Here is an 11,193-nt window from a genome sequence, read left to right on the forward strand (position 1 = left end):
GTACGTTACGGCTACCGTCACCATGGAGAGTTGATGCGTGCAAACACACATCTCCGTTCTTTCCACATCCCTTCCTCTCCCAACTCCCTGGTCACTCCATCTCGTGGTCCCCTTTCCATGTGTGAAGGATATATATCTGTTTCCTATTACCCATCTTTTATTTTGCTTTAATTTTGCTGCTTGGTTTCTCGTATAAGAGAAAACACACAGTGTGTAAGCTTGCATGATTTATGTCAGTCAGCATTATGGTTTCAAGGTGCACCCATTTTTCCTACAGATGCCTGGGGTTGATCCTTTACAGCAGAAATGTAGCCCACTGTGTGTAAATACCACGTGTTCTTCATGTTTCACCTATTGATGGATGTACAGGCCACTTCCCAGGTGTAACTACTCTAGGAGTTGTGCTTCTGTATACAAGGGTGTGTGTATATCATTGCAATGTCATGTATTTAATTTGGAGAAGATGCTTCGAAGGGGGTTTCTGAGTCACACGGAACTTCTGTTGTTAGGGTTTTGAGGAACTTCTGTACTGATTTCCATAATAGTTGTACCAGCTTACGTTCTCACCAGCAGTGTAGACTGGTTCCTTTTCCCCCTCAGCCTATCCAGTATTTGTTGTTATTTGATTCCCCATACACACACACACACACACACACACACACACACACACACACCTTTTTTTTTGAAACAGGATCTCGCTGTGCAGTTCTGGCTGAACTTAGGCTCACTTTGTAGCCCATGCTGGTCTCAAGCTTGCCGAGATCCTCCTGCCTCAGCCTTCAGAGTGCTGGGTTTACAGGAATATGTGACCATGCCTGGCTTTATTCGATGTCTTGATTATTGCTAGTTTTGTTTTGGAGTAGGATAGAATTTCAATGTTGTTTTAATTCTGTATTTCTCTAGTAGTGATGTTGAACCTTTTTTCATGTTTTTATTGACCTTTTGTCTTCTGAGAAGTGTCTCTTCATTTCACTTTCCTGTTTTCTGACTGGGATTTTTATTTTGAGGATCTAGTTTTTTGAGTTTTTCATTTATTCTAGATATTAGTCCTTTACTGGAGGAATAGGCAATAAACTTTATTTTCCCATTCTGTAAGTCATGTCTTTACTCTGTTCACTGCTCTTTTTGCTATGCAGAAGCCTTTGAAGTCAGTATGATCCCATTTTTAAATTTTGGTTGTTATTTCTTGTGAAATTGGGGTTCTGTTCAGAAAGTTCTTGCCTGTTCCTATGTCTTCAAGAGTGTTACCTGTTTTATCTTCCAGCAGACTAAGTTCTCAGGTTTTAATATTTTGATCTGTGAATCATTTTGATTGTAATTCTGTACTGGGCAAGAGAGATGGGTCTGGATTCAGCCTTCTACATGTGGGTAGCTGGTCTTCTCAGGTCCGTTTGCAAAGAGGCTGTCATTCCTCAAGTGGACACTTTTGGTCCATTTGTCAGAAATAAGATGGTTGAATGCATCTGAGGTGGTTTCTGCACGCGCCCTGTGTCTGTCTTGGTGCTGATATCCTGCCGCCTTTATCACTGTGACTTTGTGATATGACCTCAAACCCCAGATCCTGATGCCCTCTGCTTTGCTATGGTTGCCCAAGATTGCTATGCTGGTCTCTTCTGGTTCCCATTGAAGTCTGGATTGTTTTCTCTCATTGTGTGAGGAATGCTGTTGGTATTTTGGTTGGGACTGTATGAAAACTGCATATCAGCTGTAGAAGTATGATCATTCTGACGATATTTGTTCTACCTATCCAAGTACAGGGCATGTCCTTTGTTTTCTGATGTCCTGTTTGATCTCCTTTTTTAGTATAGTTTTCATTATAAAGGGCTTTCACTTCCTTTGTTAGATTAATTCGTAAGGGTCTAATTATTTGTGAAACTGTTTTGAATTGTAATGTTTTCTGTCTCTGTGTGTTTATTATCTGGTGTACAAGAGTACTATTTATTTTTGTGTGTTGATTTTGTATCCTGGTACCTTGCTCAATTTGTTCATTCGTTCTAAGGGTCTTTTGGTGATGTTTTTGGATTCATGATGTAAAAGATCATATTGTCTGTGAATGAAAATAGTTTGACCTCTTCCTTTCCTGTAAGTATCTCTTTTGTTTCTTTCCTTGCCCGATTGCTCTCGCTAATATGTCAGTTCTTGTATTGAACAAAGTGGTAACAGTGTAATTCCTTGTCTTGTTTCTGATTTTAGAGGGAAAACTTTTAGGGTTTTCTTCTATTTAGTATGATCCTACAATAATTTGTCATAAATGGCTTTTATCTCACTGAAACAAGGTCCCCCTCCTTTCCTTGAGGTTTTTCTTCTCAACAGATATTAGATTTTTCTGGAAGGCTTTTTCTGCATATATTGAGACTAAGTGATTTTTGTATTTGCTTCTGTTTCTATAATGTATTACATTTATTGATTTTGTTGAATCATTCTTGCATCCTTGAAATGAAGACAACTTGGTCACGAAATATGATATTTTAAAATAATTTACTACATTCTGTTTGCTAATATCTTGCTGAGGATCTTTTCATCTAAGTTTTTAAGAGGTTAACCTGTAATTTTCATTTTTAGTTGAATCTCTACATGGTTTGAAACCAAGGCAGTGCTCGCTTCCAGGAATGAGTTTGTCAGTACTCATTTCCTTTATTTCACTGAAGAGTTTTTGAGGAGTATTGGCATTAGATCTTCCCAGAATTACTCTAGAATTCATTGTTGAATCCATGGAGCCCTGAGCTTTATTTAGTTGGTGATTTTTCTATTGCTGCTTTTATTTCATTGCCTGATATTGAATTACTCAATTTTATTGATTCATATGTATCTAGGAATCTATCCATTTCTTCAGGATTCTCCAATTTATTAGAGTACATATTTTGAAAGTAGTTACTAAAAACCTTCTAGATTTCAGTGGAGCCCATTGTAAGTTTATGTTTTATTTTTTATTTCTAATCTCATTTATATGGGTCTCTTCTTTCCCTTTTTAGTAAGACTAAGAGTTTGTCTATTTTGTTTATTCTTTCATAGAACCAGCCCTTTAATTCTTTATATTGTCTTTGAATTTCATTTTTATTAGTTTCTGTTGATCTTTATGATTTGCTTTCTTGTAGCAGCTTTGGATGTGGATTGGTCTTGTTTTTTAGGACCTTTAGGCATTAGGTTATTTATTAAGGCTTACTCTGTTTTTCTGAGGTGGGCTTACAAAACTATAAACTTCTCTCTTAGGACTTCTTTCATTGTGTCATATAGGTGCTAATATGTTGTACTGGTTTTGTTTGATTCTGGGAACTATCTAATTTCTCCCTTGATTTCTTCTATGTCCCATTGGTTACTCAGGACTGTATTGTTTAATTTGAGTGTGTTTGCATAATTTCTGTGGATTCTTTTGCCATTGATTTCTGGCTTTGTTGCACTATGATGTGGTAGGATGCATGAGATAATTTCATTTCTTCTGTGGTTATTAAGGTGTGCTTTACTGGCTACTATGTGGTCCGTGTCTTTTGATGGGGAATTGAGAACTTGCACATTAAAAGGTTATTACTGAAAGATACTGACTTTTCCCTGTTTTTATATTATTTTCCTGTTGTCTATTTCCTGTTTTTTAGCTTAACTTCTTACCCTGCCAGGTGTAATCATTCTATTTGACTTACAGGCCACATGATCTCTTTCTACAATCCTTGAGAAGATTTTGGAGCACTGATTTTTGTAGTCATGCCTTTCTGAAGATGCTGTTTCTTCTGGAAAGACCTTAATTCTTCCTAAGTTTTGGAAGATAATTTTTCAAGATATGTCATTCTAGTTTGGGAGTTGTTTTCTTTTAGCACATGAAACATTCCGTGTCCCTGTGCTCTCCTTGCTTTTAAAGCAGGTGTTATTTCTATTTTTCTGTGTTCTGTTGTTTTTCGAGTAACACTGATTATATGGCTCTAGCATCAGCTCTCCTCTGGTATGTGGAGATCTATCTTTCTCTTCACTAAATTGTTTTCCCAAGTATCTTGATTTCAAGTCTCAGACAGGATCTCTTCTATATTTCCTCTTTTGAATCTTAATTTCATCATCTGTAAAAATGGCGTTTATAACAGTAATAGTATTCTAGCACTATGAAAAAATTGAGTGAATTAAAAGAATTCTGAAGGGCCTATAAATGAATGTATTAAAACAAGTTTGAACCATTATGACATTTTCTTACTTGTGGAATCTATCAGTGACTAATTAAGAGAATACAATGTCCACTCTAATTAATAAATTTAGTATATTTGTTGACCAACAAAAGCAGCATGATAACAATTGCAACAAAACACTGCATTTTAGCCATGTCTGTAACAGTAGAGGGAAATGGTTGTTTTTCTCTTTAGAATCATACTATTGATCCATATTGCAAGACAGTATTTCCTCAAGAAGGTTTAGGACAAAGGCACAGCAGTATTATTGAAAATTTTAGTCTTCAAAGTTGACAGAAAGACTGTGATATGCAATCCTTCTCTAAAGCAATGTATGACTAGGACAAAAATGAAAATCTAAACTTGTCAGAAGCGGGACTGACATTTTACAGTGTAGGTCTAATATTCTCTCTCCATTTCCCGTGGCCCAGTCTTCAAAGCAGGCACAATGTGCTCAGGCCGCCTGAGTGAAGTGTTTCCCAGTCCACTTCGAGAGATAAGTGCTCTACCCAAAGACTTCATCTTTCCTAGTTCAGCTCCTCGAGCTTCCAGGTAGAGCACACATCCACACAGCACCAGCAGGGTAACCACGCCTTCCTCTCTTTGGATGCTGACAGTGCAGGCTCCCTGTTGGCTCTCTTTTTCTCTTCCATGCCCACTGTGGCCAGGATGTTTCATTCAGCCTGGTCCTGCATGGAGGCAGACTGTCGTAAAACTAGCTGTGTCAACACCTTTGGCCTTAAAAGTGGGAGGTTAGATGGACAGGTCCTTCTCTTGTGCCCCTGAACAAAAGAAGATGGGGGAGACATGTGGGAAGTAAAAATCAGCCTTCTTCCATTTTCTTCTTTTATTAGATTCACATTACTTTCCATGTAAACAGCATGGAACCACGACTCTGTGCACGTTATGCCCGTCATTTAATGCCTAGCTGTCAAATGCTTTTGCTTTAAATGAAACAGCAGAAATCCTTGCCTTTGCTGCCCCATTTGAAGCTATTTCTTTCACTACAAAACATAGGAAACTGTAATCTTATATTGGGTCAAGTCATACAAAATAGAAATTTTATTTTGAGGACATTACTTTTTCTGATTGTAACTTCTTCCTTAAGAAATCTCAAATCAACCCCTGTTGTAAACATTTCCATTTTTAGCCTTTTTAAAAATCCAAGTACCAAATGTTCCTTCAAAAAATACCTGAAAAAATATACAGTTTTTCCCTTGACGTGCAGTAATACAATGTGGTACTGTTTCATGAGGTTTTTGTTTTTCCCTCAGCACCACTTTTCTGTGTTTTTTTTTCCTAATGGTTTCCTTAAAAAGATCCCATTTTTGGTACCAGAACCAATGTTTGATTTATGTTTCACTTTCTATTCTTTGATTTCTCTTGTTTTAGTGGTTACGATGGCTTAATACTACCGAGTTTTGCTCATCATTTATTGAGTTCAAGTGGTCCTGTCTGTCCATTTTCCGTTTTTGAATAGAAGGAATAATAACCACCTATTCTGAACAGCTCATTGGGATTATGGGTTTGGTTAATATCCTCTAAAAACAATTTCAAAAACTCAAGTAGAAGATTATAAATGACTTTTTGTGTGCTTACATCCCCCGGTGCTTTGAAATAAAAATACAATAGAGAGTAGAAAACCACTTGGTCAGAAAGGCTAATCCTGGCGGATGCTATTTACTTTTAGTTTTAAATAAGTTGGTTTATTTGTTCTTTCAAATTTTGCCTTAGATTTTGAGTTGTGAATACATAGAAAGTAAAAGCCATAGTATGCTTAGATATAGCTTAAAAGTTATAATGCCTGTGATGAACAAAAAAAGTAACGATATGCAGTTTCTTATATTCAGTAAAACAATTTTATTGCAATAATTATTACTAATAATTGTGTAGAATGTAAACCACAGAGTGGGACCCGGACATTAGGGAATGGCCAATGCCACACACACACACACACACACACACACACACACACACACGTCTCTGGCTGATGATGGCTCCACTGAGTTGTTTTTTTTTTTTTTATCTTACAGTGGTAAAAGTGATGAACACCCAGTAGAAGCCTTAGGTGTAATCTTTTGAATTCTGAATCTTCCTGGTCTGGCCACAGGAAGTCTGATCTCTCTCAGGATCCTGTGCCTGGCAGGTCCCAGGCAGCTGTGCGCTCAGGAGGGAAGCAGTGCACACTTCACCGGGCTCGGTGTTGCTGGGCAGCAGTGCTTAGTAGCTCTGCCTACTCAGTGTTTCAGTTGAAGATGACTTTATTGGGGTATAACCTTGCTGTACATTGAGGAGCAGCTGATCCTTACATTTTATGTGTGAGTGTACAATAGTATCTTATCCAGGAAACCTTTTCTATCAAGAATCCAGACTTAGTTCTGTCCCCAATGGACAGTGCCACAAAGTCATTTCTTCCATCATGACCTGAAGGATTCAGATATGTCTTCTGAGATCTTTCCACAACCAAAATTCTAAGACTCTGTGAGCTATAATTATACTTCCAGTGACAAGTGACAAGTAACCACAAGGGATTACCACATGGGATACCTTCTACCTTCGGTGGGTCCACAAGAACCCTGTTGAACTCCCTGGCAGCTGCTCTTACACAAGGTGAGGTGGATGAGTTATAAAAGTCACAGATGACATGTACAGCCTCACAAGGAGGAGTCTGCAGATCCCGGGCCAGACATTTATCCAGTGGTGGTCTTCACCCACAAAAGGAGCGAGGAGGTTAATTCTGACACATGTTCTTGTCTGATAACTCATGATTCTGGAGAACATATACTTATGCAGAGTCAAACTTCATGATTCTTGACTGCTCTGTGTATTTTACATTAAGGTCTTATAAAAAAATCACAAGATTGGAAACAGCACCTGTGTAATGGTTCCACGGCCCTTTCTGTACCTTCCTTTTTCTCTTTAAGCCTTTAATCCACTGTAAGACTGAGTCAGTCCCCTTAAAAAGCAGCGAGGGCTGCGGCATAGCTCCGTAGTAGAGCATCTGCCTGGCCTGCACTGTAGCCTGCACCTAAAGCATCAGTGAAAACAAAATGGAAAAGAATGAGCAAAACAAAGGAAACCCTATCAAACAATCCTGAAAGCTGAGTCTTTCTCTTGCAGCGTCACTGGTGCCCCTCTCTCCAGGAAGGTGATTTGTTTAATCAGCCAAGTGTGATTCATTTTTGCTAATTAGGCAGTGTTGTCTGAGGACTTATCATGTGCTGACCCTAAGCTCTAGAGGTAGTAAGGGTAACTATGATGTACACTGTGTCCTCTGGTGGCCTATAGAACTGTGTAGTTAACCCCCTAACCACAAAAGCTGCCTGGTAACAGAGGGCAGCCTGGGGAGGTGCCAAGGGTATAAGACGGCCCAGCCCTCACTGAGTCTAAGAAACACAAGCCATCATGGGCAACAAGGATCCCGTGTGAAGTACAGAAACACTGAGAGTGGGAAACAAGACTCAGCCAAATCAGCGTGCCTCTCTAGGAAGCCAGTTATAGCAAGAAATGAATATGTTTCCACGTGGTAAGCCCTCTAGACGTGCGCTTTTGAAGAAGTTCGGAATGTCCTGATAGTAATAAGTCAACTGCATTAGCATCAACTAGAAGAACAAAATCAAGATGAGGGTGTATGCATATGTGTGTTTAGGGAAAAAGTCATAGAGACACAACAGGTTTCTTCTGAGGAATTGGCTCCCATGCCTGTGGAGCTGAAAAGTCCCAAGCTCTGCAGTTGGCAAGCTGGGCACTTGGGAGCACGGATGGTGTTGTTCCAGGCTGAGAGTTGGCAGGCCCAAGCCTCGAGAAGTGCCAGTGATTCAGCTGAGTCCAGAGTCAGGAAAACACTGAAGTCCCAGCTCAGCAGTCAGGCAGGAGGAATCCAGGTCCTCAGACACGCCTCTCTGACTTCAGAAGGGACATCTGCTTTGCTCAGTCTACAAATTTAAATGTTGCTCTGACACTGCCCTGGTGTCACTGAGAATGACATTTAACCAACTGCCTGGGCAATCATGGCCCAAGAAATTTGGTACCTAAAATTAAGGATCATAGCTGCTTTAGTCTTTTAAGCATCTGTGACATTTCACCAGGCTAATTACTAAGCTGTCAACTCTCTTTGACTCTTGTTTGTATGTTTTTCTGTTTTTGAAAGTCTCACAATATCAGAAAACTTCCAAGCAAGGTTAAGTAACCCTTATCTGAAATGTTCAGAATCAGAAGTGTTCTGGATTTTGTATTTTTTCAGATTTGGAATATTTTGTGTATAGAATGAGATATCTTGGGTTTGGGATCCAAGTTTACACAAGGAATTCATGCATGTTTATGTGTTTACCATCTACATCTATCTTGATAATTGTACTGTGCTTTGTGTGTGCCTGGGTAATGACTGCAACTCGTCACATGAAGTCATGGTGGTGCTAAGAAAGATTTGGACTTTGGAGCATTTTAGATTTTGAATATTAAGATTAGCAATGTCCAGCATACACTCTCATCACTTTCCTGTGACAGTTCATTAGCAGTATTTTCAGTATCGATAACCAACTCATCATTAAGACATGAAGTATATTGATACACTCTGGTGGCTAAGCGTATGTCCCCAAAGTTACTCTGCCTGGCTTTGAAACCAAGCCATGCTCACAAGCTGTGTAGCTTTGAGCATCTGGCTTACCATCTCTTGTGCCTTTTTATCTTCGTTTGTAAAATGCAGGTAGTAATAATTCCAAGCTTCTGTTTGCTGTAAAGATAAAATCAGTTACTACCTATCAGGTAATGCATGCAAAGACAGAAGAAACAAGTAGCATTATAATAAAAAATACAAGGTTTACAACCATGTACTTTTTATTGTAAAATTTTAGCCTCAGCTCAGTATGTCTCTCAAGTATTGGTACTAGGAAAAAGCCTTTAGCCAAAGCAGGAACATGAGTGTACTCAATTAGCTTACACTTTGGATAGACTAAAACCAAAACTTCAAAGCCTTAGTTGGCTTGAGAAAGACACCAGATTTAGAAAATGAGTTAGAGAAGATGAAACCGAAAGTAACACATTTATAGAATACGCACAGGAAGGGGAGCAGTTGATTCACTTCTCTACTTCTGTTCAGTTTAGCTTGTTATAGTTAGAGAATTTGCCCATATTTTAAATGGTTCTTTGGCATCTTCACATTAAAAACATTTGCAAACAAACTAGTGTACTCCAACAGTGAGTGGGGATGGAGAAATGCGTGGTGATGCTCGTTGTCAGGTCGGGAGTTGTCAGGAGGAACACTCAGATAGAGAGATTGGGCCACACTGTCTTCAGGTGGAAGCACACTGAACAATTAGCTAGTACCCCGGGTTCAGTCACTGGGTCTCAAGACTCCTGAGCCCATCTGCAAGGCAGCCAAATACCCAGCTCTTCATTTCTAGTTATGGTTTTACTGATTTGCACTGACAATCACATCATTCATAGGTGAGTTTCTCCTTTTGTAGGACAGCTTGTTTGCACATTTACGGGGTGACATAGGAGGAAATATTTTGCTGTTTCAGTTTACTCTAAAGAGGGCCTCAGTCATTAATTTTCGTGCTGTGTGTATTCAAGGGAAGCTCTGCTGCTGACCACAGTTCAGAGGTCTTCGTACATCTTGAATGTCTTTTACTTTTAATGCAGGCAGCTCACAGGCAATGGATGTGATGTCTATGACATATTTGTTGTTGTTGTTGGCTTTGATCTAAAATCATTTTTATGTTGTTGTTTGGCGATATATAAAATACATCCCTATTACTGTGCATTTGTGCCTCTGTGGGTAACTGCTCTGTTTTGGAAACTGCTTTTCAGTCAGGTGCTCTGGCACCTATCTGTAATCCCGGTGCTTTGGGAGGATGAGGCAAGAGACTCTCAAATTTGAGTCCTGCCTGAGCAAGTTAGGGAAAAGCTAGCTCAAAATAAAAAATAAAAATTTCTGAGGATGTAACCTAGTATGGAGACTCTACATTCAGTCCTCAGTCTCAGAAAAAAACCCTAATTTTTACATTTTCAGGTCCCCGTGTTTGGAAAGTCATTGAACATATGTTCAGACCCAGCTCTTTATCCATTTGTGTATTACATTGGAAAAATGCTCCCCATAACTGCAGAGGAATGCTTTGCCCATTTATCATGTGACTAAAGAGAGGGGAGGATTAACTCTGAATGGAGTGATTACTGCCTTCAAAAACTGAAATTGTGAAAAGTATTTTGTTGTGATTGTTGTGGCTTGGACAATTTGATGGTGCTCTTTCGTTGGGCTGCCTGTGTGAATTTCCTCCTTCACTCTTGTTCCAAACTTGCAAATTTGCAGGTGAATTTCTATGCATTTGTAGTACTTCCATTAATTCACTGTCTTTGAAAATTTTCAAAAAGGAAAACTCAATCATTGCGCCTGTGTGTTTGTTATTGTTTGCATTGTTACTCTGGGACGCGCTTAGCCAGGTCTACAGTGGCACATGCTCTTTTCAAATATTACTATAAAGTTAATTTTTAAATCCAAAGACTATTACAGTGAAGCGAATCTCAGTCTATTATGAAACCTCTGAGTTTCTTTTCTGAGAGCTAAACTCGGAATGCACTGAGCTGTGCCTCTTTGTATTGTCCATTTTTCTTTCCTTTCAGAAACAGGGCATGCATTTGATACTTCATTACAACTGAACTGCAATATGTATACATGGCGTGCAAAACGAGCCATTTTGTTTTAAAACAGATTGCAGATGAAAGGAAACCATTCATTTCTTGCTTGCTTGCTGTAATTACTAGAACACTAATTACTCCAAATCACTGACATCCCGGGTCAGGAAGAATGACAACAGAAACATCAAAGGAAAGATGGGGCTCGCCTGCTGTGACAGATTTTTCATCTTCTCAGCCACCGTGTATTTTATGGCTACTGTTTTCCAGTTTGCTGGTGAAAAGAAAGAAAGAAACAAACACACACAGTCAAGATTGCTGAATGTTTACTGTTGTTTCATTCACAGTTTGACGGTGAGAACATGTACATGAGCCTCACAGAGCCGAGCCAGGACTACGTGCCAGCCAGCCAGGT

General features: G+C 39.2%; 1 protein-coding gene across 2 annotated transcripts in view; it reads left to right on the plus strand.

Annotated features, from left to right (window-relative positions):
* Tox (thymocyte selection associated high mobility group box) overlaps positions 1–11,193 on the plus strand; it is a 296,483-nt gene that overhangs the window by 141,919 nt on the left and 143,371 nt on the right. For both annotated transcript variants that reach the window (XM_063258463.1, XM_003464395.5), the window contains exon 2: positions 11,126–11,191. In XM_063258463.1, coding sequence (XP_063114533.1) covers positions 11,141–11,191 — 51 coding nt within the window. In that variant the 5' untranslated portion in view covers positions 11,126–11,140. The remainder of the gene's footprint in view (positions 1–11,125; positions 11,192–11,193) is intronic.

The sequence above is a fragment of the Cavia porcellus genome, unplaced genomic scaffold, assembly GCF_034190915.1.
Source record: "Cavia porcellus strain 051 isolate PalLab524CR breed Dunkin Hartley unplaced genomic scaffold, mCavPor4.1 scaffold_11, whole genome shotgun sequence".
In the NCBI taxonomy this organism is placed as follows: Eukaryota; Metazoa; Chordata; class Mammalia; order Rodentia; family Caviidae; genus Cavia; species Cavia porcellus.